Raw genomic sequence first — 24,489 nt, forward strand, 5'->3', positions numbered from 1 at the left:
AAACTGATGAGTTTGTATGGGACAGCATTAGGTGAGACTTTATCTGCGTAAAGTTTTGCCATGAGCTCAGATTTTAAAAATTGCTTTGCCATTGGTTGTTCCAAGTAAACGTTATTTGTCTTCTTACACATTTCTTCTATTTTAGCTTGTTTGTTTACTTAAATGTTTCTGTTCAGAAAGAGAAAAAAATTAACAGTGATCCCTCTAGAAAACAAAGTTTTTACATTATCATTTTATTTATTAATGGAAAGAAAGCTATCCAAACATACCTGACCTTGTGGGAAAAAGTTATTGAACCAAGCTAATATTACCCCTTAACCTAATAAATATTTGTGCCGCCCCCCTGGCAGCAAGTGAGTTGGGTTTTTTTTTACATCGCTATTGAGTAATTTTGACACAATCATCCACATTGGAAAGTTTTTTTTAATGTATTGGAGATTATAAGATTGCTGATTTATCTTTTAATCTGTATATTTTAAATTAATAGTCAAATTTATCAACACATTTTAATCATAATAATTTTAATCCTTTTTGGATTGACAACATAAGCTGTTGTATGGGTAAAATGATCCAACCTCTGGTTGTCAATCAACACAGGACTAAAATATGATCCTTGACTCTGAAATCAAAACAATACACTAAGCTGAACCCAACAGTTTTAAAAAGCATCTGACAGATCCAACTAATATTTAAATATATCTATAATCAATTGATTTCGAGATCAAACAAATCTAAATTTCCAGTTAATATACGTAAAATCAGAAAGAAAAGGACAGTGTCTTAATGTCACACATTTATAAAAATGTACTTAAGAGTGATTTTACCAAAAACCTTCATGACCCACTTTGGGCGTAAAATGTATTTAATAAATGAATTACATTACATTTACACGTAATTAATTAACTAAATATTACATTAGGAGTTTGTTTAAAATTAATGAATTAGTAGAAAGACAAAAAGAGGTTTCGGTTGTTCAACTTCCTGCCTACCAATGGTTGCCATAGCGACGTGCCTAACATTGCTGTAGCGAGAAGGAGTTTGTTCAAAATTTGTTCACAGCTGCTTCACATGCTTTTCTATCTACAGAAATGGCCTTACCGGCTACATATTATGGCGAACTGGACGGAAAAAACCCTGTCCTTGCACGTTTTAGACGCGAAACGGGATCATTTTTAACGCTCATGAAACAAGTCACTTCGACGACGAAGCGCGACAATGGCCCTTATGCTAAAGGGTAAGAAAGTGGTAAAGTATGATGACGTTACCCACCTGATTTCCTCGTTATTTACGTTTATTCACACACAAAAACTGTTAATGTTATATAGCTAATATTTAGCACAATTATTTTTTTCTCCAAAGCAGTACACTTGGAGGCAGAGGAGCCTCTTTTGTTTGTCAGATTCTCAAGACACATTTTAACATAGTTTTGTCTTTAGGATTAACCTACTTGTGAAAACACGGAAAGAGTACATAAACCGAATACCAGAGAGGTTTTACCAGGAGCACCTGTTGCAGGTTGCAGATATCCTTTGTGAATATAAGGTACCTTAATAAATAACAGTTATTTATGCTGTATTCCTCCTGCTGTTTTGCACCATCGTCAATGTCATTCTTGCTTCATAACGTTGTCAGTCAACATGCTGGTATTAGAATCATAAGCTATTGTAGGTGTGTATGATATTGCACACCAAACTTGTAGGTTAACAGCAACACAATGTCTCATGCAAAACTATCTGAAGCTGACAAATGTGCCTCTGACACTTCAGATTTGACCCTTATTCTCTTTATTTCTAGCTGTACCAGCTGGCTCTGTGGCAGGGCTACGGTCTTAGCCTGCTGCAGTTGAGCTCAGTGCAAATAACTGACATTACAGATGTGGACCACTTTATGGCCTGCTTTTTCCCTGAAGGTTTTGAACTGGAACAAGGCACCTTTACAATAAAGGTACATTATTGTACCTTTACATATTCATGCTACGGTGAATATTACTGAAATTCACCGTAGCACCGTATTACTGAAATGTTTCTTACTTGTGTACTTGTATACACAAGTATACAAGTACACAAAATATTAACAAATGTGTATTTTTCTGTGCATCCAGACGCGTGCGATGTTTGGTTGTGCCATATGTATCTTTGAGGAAGAGAAAAAGCGCAGCATCCTCAGCCAGAAGGGACTCTCCGTACTGCTGAAAGTGCTGAACTTCATTAGGATCATGATGCAGGCATTCCAGCAACATGAACATCTCTCCTGGCTCATATACAATGGTTTGTAAAGTCAACTAGTAAGAAGAGATTAATTAACAAGTTGCCAAAATATTTTTGCCTTTAAAAAATCAGATTATGGGTAATAACCTGTATCTAATATTGAATATCGCATAAATATGTATACCTCTTGGGATAATACAAAAGGTAGTGGTAAAGGATCATAATGTTTTTTTTTATTTCCTACTTTTTACTGAAGTTAGAAATGTACATGTTTTATGCCATGTTTCTACCAGATCTGCATGTATGTAGAGACGGTGTTTTGGCCAATAAATGTTCTTGCTAAATAGGCAAGCTCCTCCAGGTACCCTAGATGGATTCTGTAATTATTGCTTGGTAGAGTTGCATTTATAACAAGATATTTCCATTTTGTATGATGGATTAAACAGTGCTACGTAAGATATCTGTAGCTTTCATATTGTAGTCTAACTTAACGCTGCTTTAGAACTCTCTGTAGCTTTTACATTAACCTGTCTATTGTGTTCTTTGGTTTTCACTATATATACAAATGCACATCACTCTTGTCAGATTTTCTTTTCATTTATGAAATTGTTTGAAAATCATATATCATTTACCTTCTGTTTCACAATGATTCACCCCCTTGTGCTGCTCTATTACATAAAATATGCAAAACTATTTTGCAGGTTGTGTTTCAGAATTATTTCCATGCTCTATATAATACATTTACTTTCTCATCTCTCCTAGGTTCGATGTCCATTTACAACATTTGCCGTTATCTGATGACTATGAATTGCAGTGAGCAGGTGCTTTAAAATTCATAGACTCTGTACTATTTCTTCATATGATTCATCTGAAACAAAACAGTGTGTGATTTCAGAGATGCTCAACACAGATATGATAAAATGGATGTTGGTAGGAAATAACTTGAGAGACCAGATGTGAATTATGATAAAGCCTACAGGTATAATGTTGAAATTATAATTGAAAAGGTCTGCAAAAATAATTGAGTTGCTCCCAACTTATTCTCTTCTACAGCATGCATGTAAATGCGTCCCTATTTATGACTCCTAACAGCATTATTTATGCTCCTTTTCAGGCTCTGGAGTACCTTCTGTGGGCGAGTATCAGTTTGGAGCTGTCCATCCCTTTGATGACACCCAGATATCTGCCACTTATTGTCACTCTCTACTGTTCAGTCTGCCAGTGTTACTATGACAACCGGTCTGAACTGCAAGCAGAGGTGAAAGACGTTTGCATCCATAAAAAAACTGCTCATGAATTTTTCCAATGTACTACTTATAGTGTAATTCAAAAATACTTTATTGATCCCAAGGTGAAATGAAAAAACGAAAAATCATAATTGTAAAATTAAATGTTGTTTAGAAATTTAGGTAGGATTGTAGAAGTGTACCTGGAAGCATAATCCTCCCTTTTTACAAATCTATTATTTTTACTGGTTTCAGGATTTTGCTAAGAGAGCTCTTGAAAAAATAAATGAGATGGCTAACCTGGAACAAGAGGCTGAATGCACTAATGAAGTAACTCAGAAAGCTTACAAAGCAGCTTCTGTGAAGGTAAGCCGACTACGATATATAGTGCAGTGAAGCAATGCTTAGTCCCTTCTAGATTCCTTATGTTTTAGCATTTTTGACTCACTTAAATGTTTCAAATAATCAGGCAGATGGTATTATCACATAAATATAACCTGATTAAGTGCAAAGTGCAGTCTTTTCCATCAATTGAGTGAAATTTTAGCCCACTTATCTCCAGAGAGTTGATTTAATTCAGCCATTTTCCACTTCTTCCCCAATTGTGGATAACAAATTTCACAATATTGAAGTCATCAACCTTAAAAAATGGCTTTGTAACCTTTGTCAAACTCAGACTAATGTTTTTGAAATTTCGAGTACGTGTTGCTCTTGAGATCTTTTATCCTACTTCATGTTGTTAAACAGGTTCTATTTAAGTGATTTTTTTTATTCTTTGGATCTGGCTTTGATCAGATCACAGTCAGTAAACTACATTAGGTATGCTACGGTGAATGTTACTGAAATGTTTCTTTTGGTAACTCAATTCACTGACTGGAACAAATCTCATAAATTAATTACACTCAGACTTTTTTAAGCCTTTGTTTCTGTTAATTATGGTGATTTTTTTGCATTTAACATTAGAATATTACATAAAACTAATAAAGTTTTAAAAATGTTAACTTTATGAAAATTATGTTTAAAAACCGCTTAAAGTTTTTTTAAAATAAAGATACGTTTCATCTGACTATTGAGACTAATATCATTCAATATTATTGTGTGAAAAAAAGTATGTGAAAGAAATGAGTAAATGTTGTTTTAAATATATGGTGATGCTGTTATTGTGTTGAAATTTTACACTGAAAAGACACTTATACAAGATTGAGTCAAGCGGTTTAAATTGTTTAAATTAAAACTATTTTCTTTTTTCTCCACATTTAGCTTGGTGTTTTGATGTTCAAGCGGACAGTCTTCGAAACCAGAAAACCTAAAACCACGCTAAGAACCAAAAACAAAAGCACCCTCAAAGAGATCCCCCATGTAATATCATGAACATGAATGTTGTGATACCGACCACAATGTTAAATCTAATCTTTGAGTGAAAAGCAGCTTTCACTTCTTGAGCTTTTGCTAACAGTCATATTTCTTGCAGGTCCTCCAAGGCTTTTTAATTTTATGAAATGTTTGCCATCATGTATTAAGTACTTCTTTTGTTGGATTTTAAATGTTTTAGTTGCAGAGCTCTATGCAGAAATCTTTGTATAACTTCTACACTTTACAAAACACAGCAAGTAAAGTCTGCCTCTCCCCCAGGCCCCATGGCCTCGTACCCCAACAGAGCAGATGCTGCTTACGCATTTTGGCTGCACTGCAGGACAATTTTTAGCCATTTCGGAGGCACTTTGGGAAAGCCACACACGTCCACTGGAAATAAAGCTACACGATGACCCAGAGCTGCTTGAGATTATCATTGAGCTCCTCTCTGCTGGCATGAGTATTTTGTCTGGTTAGTGCAACAATTACGCCAAACTAGTACATTTTTAACAGTGATGTAATGAAACATAGAGGTGTTGTAAAATATATACATGATAACCTTGTATTGTGAAAGTGTGAAGGCCTGACTGGGAAATGACTTTTTCTCATGTTAATGTTTGCTAAGGAGGCGCAAGTTTAAGTACCAGTGAACAAAAGTCTGACGATCACCAGAGTTTTTGTCCTAACGTACTGACAGCAGAATCCACTATAGTGGATCTAGCAACAGAAGGTAAGTCAGCATCACCAAATACATTTCTTGATCCAATGTAAGCATAAGATGGTTATATGCAAGGAATACTAAGGTTTTAAAAAATTTCATATTGAAGAAGTGAAAATGTAAGGTTCTTCTATTGAGATTCCAAGGAATGTACCTGAAGGTACCTGCCAGCCGGCAGAAAAAGGCCTGATATGGATTTTAAGGGAAATTAGAGTTCAGTCAATTTTCTATGTTATTAAAATTTGCACCGAGTTGAATGCATGACACTTATACTAATATAACCATCCCATTTGCTCCCAGTCTTTCACAATCACAATATTGCAGATACTGATTGCAGTCAGTGTCTACAATGTCATAGTCATTTGAAATGACGATTGTGATTATATGTTTATCTAATGTGCTATATGCACTGTCATTATAAAGTCCAATATATTTTTCTGTTGTATTTTCCTTATTTATTTTTTGCATTTCTTAAATATATAACTAAGCACTGATAGATATTTGTCCTCTCTCCAAAGGAAAATTCTCACCCAAAATTTAGCTTTACGCCCATAGTTTAACTAAAGCACTATTTCTCTCAGAAATATTGCTTAAAAAGCCAAGTTTATATTTAAAAGAAGTTAAAAGAAGTGACATTTTGTTTCTCCAGGTGAGAACAAAATACCGATTATGTCTGCAGTGAGATTCATCAAACTGTTGTTTACGTACAAGCAGCCAGAAGCATTCTCAGAACTCACCAAGGAGATGCTGCATACTTTGTCTGTAAGTACCTCTGAAGACACCTTCTGTTATCTATACTGACATGATGTGTCACAAAACATTTTGAGTTTTTCCCTTTTCCCTCTTGTGTTCTGTATCCATTTTTATAGAAGGTGTTCTTTGAAGTAAAAACGAAAACTATTAAACTATTTCGGAAGCAAATAACACAAACCAGGGTCAATGTTTATTCCTTAAAGAAATAAAAAAGATCCCGTTCTGTGTTTTCAAATGAGTTTTTGTGCATGACTTCTCTCTCTGCATCAGGGTGTGGAAGGTACGCCTTTCAGAAAGGCAGAACGTGAGCTCACCTTGCTCTACAGTTACAGCAACCTGCTGTACTCTCAGAGAGAGGGTACGAGAGAGGACAAAAAAGATGGTAACAATAAAGCTATTATGGAGTTCGTCTGCACTTTTAACATTTATAGTTATAAATGCATTTTCTTACACATGACTTTAATACTCATTAAGGAGACTTTGTTTAAAATGTATTTAAGTCTAAGCAGTATTTAACTATAATATTGACTAGAAACCTTTGAGTAGGCATTAGTCAGTTAGAGTTTTTAGAAACAAATAACTAAACCCTCCCCCACCCATTGCTTAGGACCGCCGGTTAGCAGAGAAAAGGAAATAAATCCAGCTTTTATAAAAAATGGAGCAGCAGTGAAGTATGGTATACTGTGTAACAAAATCCAAAAAGTAATAAAATAAAAATTGTTAGAAAAATTAAATAAGATGCTGTAGATTATATAAATAATATGTGAGTAGTAAAGGATATTCTCCCTTTGGTGTTGCACCTATTATTGCATTAAAATATGGTTGGTTTTTTTTTCTATTTTTCCTCAAAATTTTTTACAGACAGGCAAAAATTATTTTACGCCGTGAGCGATGAGCTGGTTTGCTTGGTCGACACCCTGCATCTGTGTGTTTTTGGCCCTGATCCTGTAAGTTTCCATGTTGTGTGTTTAATTTATTGCTGCATTTGGATGTTTTTAGACACCAGACTGAAGAAGTACTCAGAGGATGGATTTTTAGAGTCACATGTTACAGATATCCTATCCATGCATGTTTTCTGCAGGAATTGCAGCCTAATCCAGACCTTGTTTTTGATATTTTGGTATTTCTTTGGAAAAGAATAAAAAATATCATGCAAAATCATTACCTGGAAATCCAAGACTCTATTAATGATCAACAGAGGCTACATTGCTATGACAAGGTTTGTTTTCTCTAGGAAATATTGCTTAAAAAGCCATATGTAAAAGAAGTCAATTAATAATTTCGACCTTGTAGAAAAGGGAGGATCCACTAGTCTGCTTTCTTGTTTTTATGTTTCGTGTGAACATGTTGGCAGTTGCTGTGGTGTCTCTCTGTGATGTGTGATGTGGCCATTATCTGTGAGGTGGCCAATGTTAACTGCATTATGGTGGCAGAGATGATCCACATGTTGGGTGAACATGTTGAGAGAGTACCTGGCCTTATTAATCAGGCAGAGCGATCAGGTGAGAAATGCCTCTGTGTCGTTCTTCATGTAGAGCCACATAAACACAGGAACATATAACGTCTTACAGACTTACAGATACTTTTTTATTTCTTTATGGCAGTTTGTGGAAGATCTGAGGACATGAAACAAAGCTCCTTTTCTCTTCTTAAGGTGTGTGAGCGACTTAAATTACTATACAAAAGGACAAGTATTTTATGTGATAGATTGAGACAAAATAGCTTTATCTTTTTAGAAGTGCAAATTTAAAAACTGTTGTCTTTGTCAATTTAACACATTATTGTGGGTTATCTAATCTGTTTTTGTTTTGTTTTGTTTTTACCATTTAGATGTAGCAAACAGCTGTAATCTGAACCTAAATTTGTAAGCTTTTTGCAGTGTCTGATAGGTTTTCTTCAGGAACTGTCCCGCACTTTGCCTGGCCATTGCATTCCTGCGCTTGATTTAAATTCTGCTTACAGTACAGTCTGGGCTTTCTCCCATTCACTTGGATTCCTGGATTCATTATATAACACTGATAAAAATGTTGTTGTTGCCTACGTGTTGTTATCATCATCTTTATCAGGAGCGATGTTGTGACGATTTCCTGTAGGCAGAGTTTTTGAAGAGACAGAGACCCAATTTCAATGCTTCAAATTTCTTTTAAGTCATTTTTTATAACAACCGAAGGCAACATAGTTACTTTATTTTGCTATAGAATAGCACTATATGACTGGAAAATACGTAATTCTGTCCCTTTAAAATTTCTGACACACTGTGTGAATTGTACATTGGCTAAAAGATTTTATTTTTATCCGACAGAACCAGAGCATCTTCTTTTACATGTTTGCTGTATTTATAGTAAGATCAAATTACAGACAGGTGGTTTCTATTTAGTAAATAGCCAACTTCCAAACTAAGTGGTTATGATCATTCTTGAACACTTTTATTTCCTCTAAACATCATTTTCTTTGTGTTTGTACAGCACATGAAATATCAATAAAATACATTAAAGTTCTACTTTTATAGGAGTCAAACACAAATCTACTAAAGAAGGTGTGTGAAGTGGCAAAGAAGGGACTTGATGCTTTGTCAAATGGTGTCTCTGAATTGATTCCACAAGATCACTCAGCCATCACTGACACTGCCTGCATGCAGGTAAGCAGGTGATCTTTCTTGTAATGCAAAGTTATATAAAGATTTTACTTCTTAATGCATAATTTCCAATTGAATTGTGAAAATTCAATAAACAAATCCCTTTTTTCTGCTAGAAATGTAAGTCCCTTCATCACTGTAGTCCATCCATTACACCAGCTGAAGAGCAAAATGGAACAGATGAAAACACTGTAAAGGTTGAAGAAGAAAAGGAGACTAAGGGAGAGTCAATAACTGAAGGAAAACAGGACAAAAAGTCCAAAGAATTATTTTTGCAGGCCAAGGATTTTTATCTAGGGCTGGAAATCATCTACCACAAGGCTTCTGTCAAGCTAATGCTGCTAAACGAAGGTTTGATTTCCTGCTATGATACAGTAATGCATAGATAGTTCTGATTACAATAGAAGCTAAAATGTCCCTATCCTTTAAATGTTATTAATGTGCAAATTCAAAAATAAAGGATTTTGCTGAAGCTTTGTTTTTTGTTTTTTCAGTTAAAGAGTCTGATCTGCTGCATCGGATCAAGAAGAATAAGCTATCAAAAGCTCATTTTATGATGCAGAAAGCATCAGCGGAGCACAGTAAAGGGCAGCCAGATGAAAGCAGCAACATCAGAAGTCTCCTAGAGGTTAAACATTTATGCTTAATATGCTTTACGCATATAACTATAAAACTCAATCCGTTTTGTGGGAAAAATGTTCTGTTCCTTTTAATCTACAATTGTATAAATTGTACATTTATCTGAACATATAGAAATGCCTTCTGCGAATTAATTATCTTGTGTGTTGAAACTTCAGAATTAGTTTGTTTTATCTTTGAACATGAACAGATCAAATGAAACTAGTCATATTCAATAAATTATATAATACCGAAAGATTTCAGTGACTCAATTCAGTAAGTAAAACATTATATCAATTAACTACACACAAACTGATGTTTTCAAACCTTGATTTTGTAAATTATGATCAATTTTCAATCTATATCTCATAAAACATGCCATTTAAAGTTGTAATATTGAGTCAGAGCACATTTCTGCATGAAAACAAACATCATCATTCAGAAATATGAGCTTCATTGAACATATGTTTAATTCCTGCATAAGGTTGTTATTTTCAAAAGGTACATTTAATCTGACAACCGAGCTTCATCAGAACTCATCTAATTTACTGAACATGACTTAATGCGTTACAAAAACAACAGACATATTTTGCTCTATGTGGCAAATATTAAAACATACAGCAATGTAGTTGCCCTTAAAAAGATGCAAGGAGCGTTTATGTAAAATCCAGACATGTTCCACATGGTTAAAATGAATACTCTTTTCTTTTCATATTTAGCTTGATGTTTTGATGATGACAGAAACAAATATTGTTGAATAATGTATAATATGTATTCAACTAGGGTGCTCATGTACTGTCTTTAGGAAGCTTTCGTCCTGGTAGAAAAAGCAGAGCTGGATGAGATGCAAACATACATGGCCACTGTTAGGAATGTCAACGACAAAAAGCACAAAACAGAACAAGACGAAGGTGAAAAAGCTCCACCTGCACCAATGCTAATCTCTCGAACTGACCACTCCATTACTTTTGCCCCTGCTGAGTATGACTTGAAAAATCGGGTGAGATTTGCTTATATTGAGCTAATTTTTCCACACAACCTATGTTTTTCTGTCCCTTATAATCTCCCTTTCTTTAGGTGAGCTGGTATCAGCTTTGTGGGCGAACAGTCCAGGCTGCCAACTCTAGAGTCCGCCTTGGTGAATGCACTTTACCAGGAACTGGGAATATGGTACCGTTTAGTTTTGAAAGGCACACTGTTTGAAATTACCAATACTTTTATCTACGTATATCTGTTCAATTTATGTTGTAGGTGCCAGTGGTTTGTGGTGAGTGTTTGCTCAGGGTCGAGGGTCTGCAGCCCAACCAGACGTACGTGTTTGCTGTAGCAGCCTATGACAGCAAGTGGCAGCTGGTGGGCAACTCTATAGGGGATACAACATTACCAGTGCTGGCATGCTTTCCCACCTCAGTGCTTTCCACATGGGCTCACTTGGCTCAGGTAAATTACGTACACAGACATAAACTCTACCAAGGAGACAAAGAAACGTAAGGCAGAAATGTACATGTTCATGTAGCTTTGTTGCCTTCTCTCCCAGGTGGCGTTTGAAACAGGGCAGTACGCTGTTGCTAAAAGAGCCTGCAGGAAACTGTGGTGTCAATACATCGATCCGGACTGTTCATCCAACAGCAAACGCGACAGATTTGCTTCCAGTGGGTGAGGATGGAAACATATACAGTTCACTTTTTCTCAATTTAGCCCTTTTTAAAATTCTAATGAACTTGTCAAAATTCCCCAATTTCAAGGCTGCATAAGGACACCCTACAGCACTCCTCTCCTCACATTTGCAAGATGTTTCTGAATTCCATTTTCACTGAGACAGAAATCAACATTCAACAGGGGTCTCTCCATTGGGATACATGTGGTGACAGAGGACCGTTTATATGGGAACAGGTACATATGTCCACGTCTTCTAGCACAAAGCGACCTCATGTGGAAAGCATGATGTCTCTATTGCTGGTGTTAACGATACTGCGGATAATAGCTCACACAAATAATTGCATTTATTTATGTGCATAAAGGAAGCCAGATTAGCAGAGACCGAGCGAATGATGTTGGCTATGGACCTGGCGATATATTTGAATGACAGCGGGGCTTCATTACGAGTTGTAGTTACCTGCTACAGGCTGCTAGCTCCTCTGATCTACCATCAGATCGCTTCCGATCCTGTGGTGCAAGTATGCAAAAATTTTTCAAAACTATATGTACATTTAAAATAATTTTAAAATTTACAACTGTGTGTCTGTTTGAATGCCCAGGTGCTATTAAAGTGTTTTGTGGTTTTGGAGGATAATTCATCTCTTATGAAGCACAAATGGACCGGAAACTCCTCAGAGTTCCTTTTGCACATGATTTCCTGCATCACCTACTACCTGTCAACGGTTTGTTTGTGTGCAGTTATGTGCAGCTTGCACCTTAACATTGTGGTACATCTACTACTGCAGGATATTTGAGCACCAGTCACATTATTTCCCAGTCTAAACCAGTCCAAAATGTAGGGGATCTCCCATTTCTCTTAATACACATCATGAGTTAAGTTAAATAACTGCATGTAGTGAAAACAAAACATCTTGATAAAGCTTTCCTTCCTGAGTTTTATTTAGTGATTTTGATATCCCTTCCATACTTTTATTATCTTCTCACATCTGTTGACTGCACAATTTCTCAGATGATACATTGGATGGCAATAAAAAAATATTTTTTAATCTAAATAAACTTTTAATGGTAATTTTACTTTTAACTATATACACTAATAAATTCTGTACTACTATGGTAATCATCTAAAGCAGTAACATGTAAACACATTTTTTAAGTTAAAAGGAATGGAGGAAAACAACATGTTTGTGTCACAACAAGAACATAGAAATGTAGTGCATAGAATGTCCCCCTTCATATGATCTCTTCCTTATTCAATTAAATTTGCAGCTTGAAACCAGGCAGTTTTTTTCCAACACATTTTACTGAAGATAGAACATACATGCCATATTAACCCATTTAACAATGCACCTTATCAAAGATGACTTAACTTCCTTGAGTTTACTGGTGAGTTTACCTTTATCTTCATCAACAACAAACTTTATGTTTTACTGTCTTGCACTCACAGGCACTACAAACGTTCAGAAAATATGATACAGCTGCTGCTGTGCTTGATTGTGGGCGGAGTCTGGTTCAGGAACTCTTTGATGCACATTTTAAATTTGGCAAACTAATTACTCAAGCTGGGAATGTAAGAAAAGACACATACTGAATCTATTTCATCATTTATCATAATACTTAGAGTTATTCATGTATATGAAATGTGGTTTATGAACAGCTCTGCTTTTATGTATCTATGTGTAGAATAAAGCAGCAGCTATAGCTGCAGCTGAGAGCCAAAGAAAGATGAGCCAGCTGATAAAAGCACTGCACGTGAAGAGCATAAGATGCATTGAATCCGGGGAGGTTCTTGAGAAGCAAAACGGTAATAACAAAAATCAGCTTTTGAAGAGCATATATTCAAATTAGTTTTGGCAAATTAAATGAGAAAACTTTGTGTTTAGGTTTTATTGTATTTGGTAAAACCTTAGTCCATCTAAAAAAAATAACTGGTGCTGAAACGTTAGAAGTTTTTTGTTAATTTATTGATATTCATATGTGGAACCTTTTTAATATCTTTTTTGCACGATCTCCCCATACATGTTTGGCCGCTATGTTACAAATTTCTGAAGCCCTGAGCTGAATTAAATATAGAAAATGTGAATTAACTTTTCAAGCACTTGCTAGGGCATTTCAGTTCACCTCAGTCAAAAATGATTCTTATAAACACAGCTGTCTACTTCTCCAGAAATTTCATTGATTACCCTTGAAGATCCCAGTGTTCTTTACCGTCTGTTCCCCAGCCGGTCACTGCAGGATAACTTTGACAATGGTGAGTAGCTTACCTTTACAAACAGTTGAAACCAGATATTTACGGATGCTGTATAAGAAGCACTTAAAACAATTTCATAAAAAAAATCTCTCTCAATTTTCAGCCACTTATCAGTTTGGTTTTTCTAACCAACCTAAAACAAGAACATTACTGTTTGATTGTCTAAAAGTTCATCCATTCAATAAAATCAATATAATGAATGTTTAGTCAAGTTCACTCAAAGCCAGATTGATCTTTGTGTGTTTTACATAGTTATAAAACTCCAACGTAAAAAATACTTCCTTGAGTTTGCGACTCTGCTTCTACGGAGGACCATGGAGGAAGGCAGTCCAGATCTTGTGCTGGACTGGGGACTAGCCATTTTTCAGGCTCTCTCCAGGTTTGTTTTACTGACATTCAAGTCTTCACAGATATCTAGGCCGGAAAAGAAAACAAATTTTAACATCAACTTCAAATGTGTTCATCTTCATGCTTCAATTAATAGATGTGATCCCTGTCCAAGTTGATATAATTAGTAAGTCAATAGTTTTGTTACAGTGAGCCTCATCATTACAGCGTACTGCACTGATCATACTGCTTTTCTTCACTACGCTTGCAGACGTGATGAAATTTTGGGATTAGCCCCAAAATCTGAGCCGGAAGACAGCAAAAGTAAAGAAGGCGAGAGTACGACGACTCGGAAGAAAAGTGAAGTATATCAGGTGAACATAAAGTACACAAAAATGCCCATATTTAGACATGGACAGCATGTGTAGAGCACATAGCAAAAGTGTCCATATATTAGGACCTTTTTCATAACTTGTGTTACTACCATAAATATCAATGTGTTTCTTTGTAATTTTTTACTTTTGATACAACAAAATGTTATGCATTATTGTGAATGAAAGCAAAATAATACATGGATTTTAAATTGTCCAATAACGTCTACTGTTTTATAGCTTAGGTGAGAAAATCTGTTGACAAGACGAGTATTAGTGCTAAACTGTGGCACATAAGTTGAAACAAACACATAAGTTATTTTTTCTTCTTGCCACAAGCCATGTGGGGGATACAGGACAGATGTAGAGGAATGTGCTCTGGCCAGAGGAGGTCAAAAGTGAAACATTCTGGCCTGCATTCGAAACACTTATGTTTGGTAGAAAACTTTATCGGCACCTCAGCCTGAAAACACCGCCATGCTGTGGGTAAGCAGATCATAGTTGATGGGAAGATAGTTGGTGCTAAATACAGAGTAATCCTAGAAGAAAACCTGTAAAGTTTGCAGAAGAATGGAAGGTCGGGTGGAAGGTCGACCCTCACCCAAAACATATAGCCAATGAATGGCTTAGGTCCAAGCATGTTTATGTGTTCAACTAACCCAGGGAAAGTCTAGGTTGGAATTTGTTGTAATATTGCAAAACATTTTGCAACATTTCAAGGAACAATATATAGAAAATTTAAGCAATGTGTTATGCATCTGCACAGCTTTTTTTTTCAGTGAAGCCTTTCTTGTGTTTTATAGCAGGCCATAACCACAGCTGAGGAGCTAAGAAGAAAGCTTAGGAAGAAACTGCCACGGAGCTTGCTGATGAATCTGAAAACTCTCAGGTATCGTTCGTGGATATCGATGGTCAATGACACTCAAATTGCAGTGTAGTAGTTTGGACTAACAACTTTCGTGTGTGTGTGTTTTTAGAGAGCTGCACATAGTGGAGCATTTACTGTTTTTGATGTCTTTTGTGGTGCAACGCAACAAGAAGCGGATTCACCTGAGGAACATAGTAGCTGATGAGAGAGCAGAGAGATCTTTCCTTAATTACTGCATGGCTACGGCACATTTAGCAAAATTTTACGAGGGCGTGGAGCTGATTAACGAAGGGCATCTGAACGAAAGGTTCCCAGTCAAGATCAAGTTCCTCTGAGCAGCACTGTATTTCTGTTAACATTATGCCGATATTTACTTTTATCTTTAAAAACAAGATATTGTACATTTTATGATCAATGATTTCAGATTGCAGTGAAACCTTTGCTTTTTTTATACTTTGCTTAGGTACAGCCAGCTTGATATCTGCTGGTTCTCTCTCGCTCACTCTGGCATCATGATAAGGAAGCATTCTCTGCCCTCTTCTGAAAATAAAGTGAAATTACCAAAGGCTTCTGGCCATACGGTTGACATGGTGACTCCAAAAATAGAGAGGAAACAAAGGGAGGGTAAGAAAATTACTTAACAAGAGACTTTAATGAAGTATAATGTGGCATTTTTTATAGGTTGATGCTTCTTTTTTCTAGCTGTTAGAAAGGTTATCCAGGTGCCAAAACGGAGGAGCAGTGCTAAGAAATACTCCCTCCTTCAAAATACGGATCCGCAAAAAGATATGCAGCGAAGGAGTTCTTATGTACTACTGAATTTTGTTGAAAATGCTGCTTTACATTTTCGCAGAGCAATGGTATACAAGACGCAACGATAAACAGGAATGTTTGGCTGCTATATTTGTACCTTACTCAATTGGTGTTCCTAATTGTCATCTTGTCAGGTACTAGCCCATCGTGGAAACCACTGGACAACTCTGCAGTACACGTGTCAATCTGTGTGGGACCACAACCACAAGCTTACTGCAATGGTACAAAATGGTGCTTTAAATAAAAGTTTCCCACCGGTCACAACTGATGAGCTGCAAGCTATCTTCACCCCTCTTCTGGTGCTAGCCACTGATTTTATGCTGGACATGCTGACTAAACTTCAGGTCCGCCTAATTCTACTTTCAGAGATGAACATTTTGTGTAAGGTTTTTGATATTTTTGTGGGTTTCTGTCACTTTCTTTCATTATCTTCCCACCAGATTTGGAGTTTGTACAATCTCGACGTGACCGTTGAAGAACTTGAGTCGCGTCTCCACTACTCGCTGCCCTACGATGACGGCTTCGTGGTGGACCTGCGCTGGATTCGAACTTTGGTGTTATACACTCTTGAGCAGCTTCATTTCTGTGGAAAATGGGAGACCCTGGCACACTTTGCCTTACTATATAACTCATACACACGGTGAATGAATTATTATTTTTAAAAGAAATAAAAAGGTTAAAGTGGCATAAATACTTTTGCACTATGCTATGCTCAATGCTTGTAAAGCAAGGGTGTTTCATACAGATTTATTAGATGTTTTGCAGTTTCATTCTATGACCTAGTCCTGCGACTGAAGACTTTAAATTTGAAATTAATTTATATTTGTCCCCAGGGAACGTTACGCCCTGATGATAGTTCCTCTGTTGGTTCACGCTCAAAGGAACCTGCTTGAAAGAATTTCTTCTTTTAAAGGACCTGCATTCCCACAACCACACCATGTCAAGACAGAGAACACCACTGGGAAGAAAGTAGGGCATGCATAAAACAGAAATCACATCTTGCTTTGTGTGATGATACAAAACCAAAAAGTCACTTACAAACCAAAGCAAGTCGAGACTTTAGGTCACATTGCAACAATAGGTACCATCTGAAAATTATTCCTGTGTGGTTTTACTTTATTTTAAGAATATCCTTTTATTATTTAAAAAAAAAAAAGAAACATCCTAAGTTGCCAATAGTATTTCAACAATGCGTGTTGCCGGAGACTTGAGGGAGGTTTTAGTGCAATACCAAGATCATAGGTCTTGTGCATTTGTGTATTGTGTGCATTGAATTGTTTGTGTCCTCCTCTTTTTTTCAACATAGATGACTAATAGAACTTATGCAGGCTACCAGCTGCTCAGTGTGTGGAATCGACCCCCTGCACCGAAAAAGACCGCACACAAAAAGGGAGCTAAAAAGGTTCCTTCTACTAAGGATCCATTTTCACTGAAAGGTTTGATTGGACAAAATGCTTCATTCATTAGAAAAGCGCTGAACAGAGTCATATAGAATATTTCTTTTGCAACAAAAAATAATCCAGATCTTCCAAAGACAAACAATTAAAAGTAAAATTTCTTAGTGCAAAATAAATAGAAAACGTAAAACAATGCAAAAATGTTTTGTGCTGAAGTTTCAGAATTGCCCCTGGCTATGTCGCTTGTGCGTGTTCCCCTTGACGTGGAAGAAAGCCTCAGCTGTTTTCGTGAAGCCCTCAGGAAAAGATCGCCCAGTCTTCCATTCCTCCAGCATAGTCGTTCATTAGTTGTGCAGCTTTTAGCATGCACACAGCCCTGTAAGTTTATTGCTTATTAAACAACAGGTGCATGTGCTCCTCTGCAGTAAAACCGCTGCTAATGTCATCCTTCAGGCTTTACACCACAGACTCCAACTTGTCAAACTAGAGGAGGTACTCGCCGTCCAGCAAGCGAGGTGACATTCAGCCCAGCAGTTGTTACGTCTCCGGACCTCCTCCCTGATGACCTGCTTGAGGAGGACTTTAGTTCTACAAACGCTATCTACAGGCTTCCTATCAGCCTTAACGGTGTACCAACTGTTACTGCTGCTTACACAAACTCCATCAGTAAGAACTCATAATCGCTACTATTGTATATTTTTTTTGAAAGAAGCAGAATGAAAGGACAAAGTAACTATATTTGTGTAAATTACAGTGTAGGCATATAGGCGCTTAAGAAGCTCTCATTGTTCTTTCTTTTCTCTTGATTTTCCTCAGAGGCCCTGCAGGCCAACGGTCCCGACTCCCTTCACATTTTAGCTCTGCATGAAATTGGAAACCTGCACTTTTATACTGGAAACATAAGGTTAGAAAACATTTAGATGGGTTTATGTGGACCAATCAACAAGAATGTGTGCATTTTTTACGTCATAATTTTTCTGTCATTTGCTCAGTAATTTTTGTATCTGCTTGTGTTGTGTTGCCTCTAGTGCTGCACACTACTGCTGGAGTAAAGCCGTAGACTGCATTTTCCAGAGCTCAGGTGTCATCCAGCAATGGGACGGTGTTAACTTTGAGAGCAGCTTCTCGCAAAACATTGTAAAGCAAGCTGGTATATGGGGATGCTTGCAAGGTGCTGTGCTCACTGCAAAGATAGCGCAGTACGTTGGACTTTTATGTTGATATACCGTTTTGTGTGTGTTTTCAAGCAATGTCCCATTAAAAATACACTTCTGCTGAGGCGCGTGTTTTAATTTGCAGGTTTATTTCGACCTCTGATATCAGGAAGCGCACAAAGCGTTGTCGGCTGTCTGCTCATTTCTTTAAGGTAATCTCTCTCAGGAATGTTATGACAGTACACTGAAATGTGTGGCTGTAATGTGACAAAATGATGAAAATGTCATGAGCATGTCACTCAATTTCTTTTCCTTGTATCATCTCTGACATGGTGTCTGCTCATCCTCTTTAGTGTGTGCTGTGTTGCTCCATGGCTCAACCTCTGAAGGATCTGCAGTACTCCTCACACAGCATTAGGGATGAACTGTTTCCTGGCATTGACCTTTTTTCTGAGCCCCACAGGCTTCAAGTCGACACCACAGTAGCAAGTCTTCACTTTGTTTGCCATTGGCTCTTCATCACAGGCTACTACATTACGGTATTTATTAACATTTGTCCTCAATTTGAACTTCAATTCGTAAAAGAAATAAACTTTATTGTTAAACTCTGTTTTTTCAGCTTTTTCCCATTTTAGCCCTTTACCTCTATTTTGTGGGGCCCGTGTGTAGAGATGTGCACCGCACGGCTGAAGCCAAGATCCTCAAGGTCAGGATCGTAGTTACTGCTGTGTTAATCATCAGTGAGAAATGAACCCTATCATGTCAAACCAAACTGTGGTTTTGGAGATTCATCAAAGCTTGTAAGCTGGGAGGGCGAAGTTGTTCATTGTCTCTATCTGAGGAGAGAGCAAACACTTCTGTATGCACAGATATCATAGAGGAAAAGACAACTTGATGACTCTGAACCATCCTATTGGAGCAGGAGTAGCACAATGTTATAACAATTACACTGTCAGATAAAACTCACTCATAGAATTAAAATACAACATTTATGATATTACCTTCTCTTTTAACATGAAAATCTTTCTTTGCTACCTGATCTGACTGTTTTCTGCAGATTCGTGCTCTCACAGAGTTGTGCATGTTTACTGAAGCCATTGCAGAAGCTATTCAGTTCACTCAAGGAGCAGATATTTTTCTTCCATATGGACTCCACATGACAGCAAATCTACAAGTATGTTTACCTTTTTTCTTTAATCCATTTGAAATATGTTAATATTGTTGCATTTTTCTACAGCACTCCCTTCCTATTCTCAGATGATTAGGTGTGCTCATACAACAGAAATACGGTTTTTCTAACCTGATTTTAACGGTATTTATGCTTTTTAAACAGCATGTGAGGACTTTCTGCAGCAACGCATCTCTTCCTGACAATGTGGAGGTAAAGTACACAATTTCTATGACTCCACTTTCAAATCAGTTAATTAAAACCATTTCGATGTATTTATACATCTATTCATATTTATCTACAAATAAATGAGATAAATATACTGTTGATATGGTCTTTCCTTGCTACTGGATTTTTACCCCAAGTTAAAAAATGCAGTGTCTATCAGATGTTTGCATTATTATCATCTGCATTGTTCTCAGTTTAATTTCTGGCTCGTAATGATTTATTGGAACCACCATTTTTAAGGAAACAAAAATAAATGTAAAATTTATGCTGATTAGTGAACTTCTAACTGAAACTATAAATGCTGTAGAATTTGTCAAATAACATTGTTTTATTTTAATCTAATCTGTGACGTTTATGATTATGATTAGGCTGTGGAAGACCTTGTGAACTGTGACTTTACTTATGAGGTCTGCACATTGTACGGTCCCACGCTGTGCTCCAAATTCAACCTCGCTCGAATTCAACTAATCTTAGCAATCACCAAGTCTGTACGTGGCAGTCCTGTGCCAGGTCTGTAAGGAAGAAGCTGTTCTTTGTTAACTTTGTTTTGTGTGATCAGTATGTTTGCAAAAGAACATTGTGTTAAAGGCTGCCAAATCTAAGCATTAAACTGTAACTTCTGAGGTACATCAAAATAGATTTTTCTGCATAAAGACTTATTGTTTTTCAGATCCTGAAGAAAGTTCTTCTACCCCAGAAAGTGAAGAAGTGCATACAAAGGATATGGCACAAGATGAGCAGGAGAGACGTGAAACAGAGGGATCATCCCCTGAAATAGAGAAAGCGAAAATTGTCTCTTTTGCTAATGAGAAGACGGAGCTATCTCCAGAAAGGATCAAGGTAAGAGTGTATAAGTTCTATCCCAGCAAGTTTGCTTGCTGCAGGCCTGTTCTGTATTTAACTGTTCCTGGCACTTTAAACACAGATTCTGAGGAAGTGGTGGCCCATGTGTGAAAATGTGTCATTTTCTTCTTTTATAGTTTATTTTGTTGGAAGGAGCTTCCACTTTGTTTTCCTTTGCTACGCAGCAGCTCACTTCTCTTACCTGCAGCGAAGCTGAGAAACTGGAACTGGTGGTGGAGTTCAACCTTCTTAAAGCTAACCTCTGTCGACAGCAAGAAAACTATGCACTGAGGTACCCACACTTCAAAGTGGATTAAGGCAACTGTTATGTCTTTACATCCTTAGTATTTGTATAAGTTTTCTATGTTGCCATGTTTGATTGCTCTCCCCTAGCTTTGAGGCTGCAGTTTCAGCTTTGGTGTTGCTGCAGACATCTCCTGTCACTCTGACACCATCCCCTTCTGGAAGTAAACAGGTAAAGTGGCACATGTGTCCAAAAGAAAGCGTTTAATTTTTTCTCTTTTTTTTACATGCTAATACATAAATAAATTTAAAAAAACCTTACCTACTATTCACCAGGCCCTAAAAATGTTTTTTTGTTTTTTTGTTTTTTTTTACCAATAACAAAAACCTTATTAAAAAGAAATATCTCACAAATTACGTATGTTCCTATATTTAATAACTTGTAGAACCACATTCAGGATAGCTCTCAATTTTAATATACTGCTTCTTTCTCCTTAATTTCCTTCTTTATAAAAGTGTTTTCTGTTGTGCTGCACTGAATAATTACAGTATGTGTTTTATGTTTTGTTAAGGGCACCAAGGACTGCAGTGTACCAGACAACCTGGATAGAGACATGCCCAGGGCTGTTGAAGCCCAGGAGAGAACTGGAATTTTGCTGTGGCTGCGCTGCCGGCTCACTCTGGTCCACTGCCTGACTGCTAACATCCCTGCAATTGCAACTCTTTTTCCAGGTTTTAGAAGCTTTTAGACTTTTTTTCCCCCCTCCGAGTGTTTCATGATTCAATTTCATGCTAATTTTACAATAATATTGCAGAAATGATTCGTAAGTATGAGTATAAATAAAATAGCACTCTAAAAAACATAAGAAAACCATAATTATTGATGTTATTGATCTCCTTATGAGTGACATGCGGTATGATAACAGAAGTTGAACTATACGATTAATTTATTTTTTGTGTGCTAATGAATGGCATTTTGTCTTTCAAGGTAAGAACATTAATGAAGAAATATATCAGGTGATACAGCAGGGACTGGATGAATGTCTGCAGTGGGGAGACAAAGATATTCAAGCTCTGTTTATGGTGGAAGCTGTAGAATTAGAAGCACAGAGAAACAGGATTGATGAGTGCATGGCAATCCTGAAGGTACAAACACAAACAGGGGCAACCTTTTGTTTTCTCTATTTTTAGAAATTTAGATAATAATTAAGGGCACTTTTCACAACATATTAATGCATGCCATACAGAATTTATGTTGTAATGAATGGACAGCATGCATCTTGTCAGAAGCTGTCACGTTTTTTGCATGTGTTAGAACAAGAGTTAACTCATGTTATAAGGAAGTCATCAATGTCATGCATTGTCAATGACCTGTAATAACAATAAATTAGTTGTCTGTAAGAAACATGAATGTTTTTTTTGTAAATGTCATTTATTCATGCTTTTCAAATATTTATTTTTCATTTTTTTTAGCTGCTTCTAAGTTTTTAAATTAACTTCAGATCTCTTAGCAAAATGTATACTTGGGACTTCTTTTTATCATAGACTTGATATGTCTTTTACATGTTGTTTAGTGCTTTTTTGTGCAATCTTGTTGCCAGTTTTAATAGTTTCATTATTACACCACACTTAATTTTAGCACCAACACGGCTAAAAGAAATAACCTAATCAAGTCATAGCTAGGATTTAGGGTTAGGGAATATGCACCCTGAGAGTATCAACCACAAATTAGTCACATCCACATTTTCTTTTTTCTTTTTCACTTTATTGATTCTGTAAATTCTGTCCATCAAATAGGACTATGACAAACTAAGGTTCTCCTTATATCTGTTATTTAGAAAACAGTGAATCTCCTGTCAGGACGGACATGTATGCCACCCAGGTCTGTTCTGACTCTTGCTCGAGCCACGTTGTTGCTCAGTGACCTGAAAAAAGAACCAAGCACAACACTTCTCAGACTGACACAGAAACTCTTGGAAAAGCAGGTACGCAAAAATAAGATGAAGCTCACTACATATATTCTGTCATTGTACTGATAGAAGGGAAATACATACAGTTAACCTCTTGACCTTCTGTCTCAGCTGTGCCTGTTTGATGAAAATATAATATTGCTTGATGGAAATGTAAGTTTCTCTCCACCCGGACCCAGAAACATCTACCTCCCTTACCTCGACATGCTGAACAAAATTACTGTGCAGATTGGTAAGACATGAACCCACATACACAGGGCACAAGCGGCTAATTATTTGTGAATTTTCTAATTAAAAAGCTTAAAAGAATGACCATCTCAGAGAAACACACGAAAATAAACTCTTCACTCATTTGGCGCTTTTTGCAAACCCAGTTGTAATATCACTTTTATTGCGTGTTACATGAAAGGATGTTATAGCTCATACTTTAACAAATAGTATTCTAGGCTTCCTAATAAAAACTTGTTAATGCTTTTGACTGTATTGTTGTAATTTGTTTCTTGTTTTATTTGGGAAGTATCTCGTTGAGTCCTGGATTTAAAACACTAACTTCTTTCAACAAGACTGACGTCTCTCAGAGTAGTTTAAATGAATTATGGTGCTAACTAAGCTGGAGATAACTTTATTTTTTAAATAGCTTTGCGGTGTAATTCCAAACATAGTGTAGTTATGGCATGATTTCTTCAGTATGAAATACCAAGCAACACAAGATAGGATGCGCTCCTTGGTGAGATTTATTCAGAAATCAAACAATCTGTCTGCCATTGTTCGCTAGAAACTATGAATCCCCCCAGTGTTTGGTAAGAGCTTGTAAAGCTACCAAAAACTAGTCCACATAAATTAGCAGAGTTGAAGAATTAACCTTCAAGAACTAAGAAAATTGCTGAAAAATTGCTTTGCCTCCTTTGTTACAGATTCAGTCCTGAATGTTAGCAACGTGAAAGGATCAGCCTTTGGTCAGTCATCACATCAGAGTCAGCACCCGTCTGATAACACTGAGAAAGATTCTCAAGCAGTTTTCTCTCCGAGCCATGAAAGCTGATGAATGGCAAAAGTTTCCATTAGACTATTTGCCATTTTAAGAGGCAGGAGATTTTGCTTCCCTTTGTATAACCTATGCAGCATTTCATTACAGGGTTATCTTTGTTCTGTATTACAACAATACAATTATAAAATACAAATAAAATTTGAGCTGAGAAACAACAAGAGTGCACAATCCTAATTTTAATAATTTAAAAATTTACTTGACTTAAACCTTTAAGAAAATGATTTCTTTCTTACTTTCACTCTTAAATTTTTAACATTTACTGTGCTTTTAAAAATATTTGCTCCCTTGCATATTTATTTTTCTTTTGACCACGCCCTATTTTGAGGTAAGATAGAAATTAACCAACTGAATAGCAGCTTCATTTGTATTTGATAAATAAAAGTATAAAACAATTAAGCAAACAGATTTTTTGTGATTTTTTTCAAGTAAATTAATATCAGACCAGCTTGAGTGGTTGATGCAACAAGGGTTATTAGGAGGCAATTACTTTTTCATCTAGGACCAGGTTGGGTTTTTTTTTTTTACTTCCTCAGGTTATCGCTGTACAATAAAATATTGTTTGATGATCTGACATTTGACGAAATAGAAGAAATCTGTCAAGTGCAAGACCCTTTTCACAACTCTGTATCTTTCTTGTACAAT

The 24,489-nt window shown here is 36.5% G+C and overlaps 1 protein-coding gene across 2 annotated transcripts; it reads left to right on the top strand.

The window, feature by feature from the left end:
- The first annotated feature begins 978 nt into the window (after positions 1 to 978).
- cfap54 (cilia and flagella associated 54) lies at positions 979 to 24,007 on the top strand. Of its 2 annotated transcripts, none has more exons than XM_081615755.1 (57): positions 979 to 1,234; positions 1,437 to 1,542; positions 1,795 to 1,944; positions 2,102 to 2,267; positions 2,970 to 3,028; positions 3,322 to 3,465; positions 3,689 to 3,799; positions 4,694 to 4,792; positions 5,066 to 5,258; positions 5,412 to 5,516; positions 6,154 to 6,266; positions 6,528 to 6,639; positions 7,119 to 7,204; positions 7,339 to 7,476; positions 7,612 to 7,759; positions 7,862 to 7,911; positions 8,767 to 8,895; positions 9,009 to 9,243; positions 9,387 to 9,520; positions 10,316 to 10,510; positions 10,588 to 10,680; positions 10,762 to 10,950; positions 11,027 to 11,166; positions 11,256 to 11,403; positions 11,532 to 11,687; positions 11,769 to 11,891; positions 12,614 to 12,736; positions 12,850 to 12,970; positions 13,334 to 13,417; positions 13,670 to 13,796; positions 14,016 to 14,118; positions 14,919 to 15,004; positions 15,093 to 15,290; positions 15,447 to 15,607; positions 15,686 to 15,843; positions 15,931 to 16,140; positions 16,237 to 16,436; positions 16,630 to 16,765; positions 17,103 to 17,232; positions 17,410 to 17,571; positions 17,647 to 17,859; positions 18,010 to 18,097; positions 18,222 to 18,392; positions 18,493 to 18,559; positions 18,701 to 18,886; positions 18,967 to 19,053; positions 19,405 to 19,521; positions 19,681 to 19,728; positions 20,112 to 20,253; positions 20,414 to 20,583; positions 20,724 to 20,878; positions 20,980 to 21,061; positions 21,402 to 21,561; positions 21,818 to 21,975; positions 22,668 to 22,814; positions 22,911 to 23,031; positions 23,714 to 24,007. In XM_081615755.1, the coding sequence occupies exons 1-57, from the start codon at positions 1,089 to 1,091 to the stop codon at positions 23,839 to 23,841; spliced, it is 7,707 nt and encodes a 2,568-aa protein (XP_081471881.1). In that variant the 5' UTR covers positions 979 to 1,088; the 3' UTR covers positions 23,842 to 24,007. The 2 variants fall into 2 exon arrangements, with proteins under 2 accessions (XP_081471881.1, XP_008425317.2); XM_008427095.2 differs by having other exon boundaries at positions 980 to 1,234; positions 11,048 to 11,166.
- The last annotated feature ends 482 nt before the right edge of the window (positions 24,008 to 24,489 follow it).

Source organism: Poecilia reticulata, chromosome 14 (genome assembly GCF_904066995.2).
Source record: "Poecilia reticulata chromosome 14, P_reticulata-male-v2, whole genome shotgun sequence".
NCBI lineage: Eukaryota > Metazoa > Chordata > Actinopteri > Cyprinodontiformes > Poeciliidae > Poecilia > Poecilia reticulata.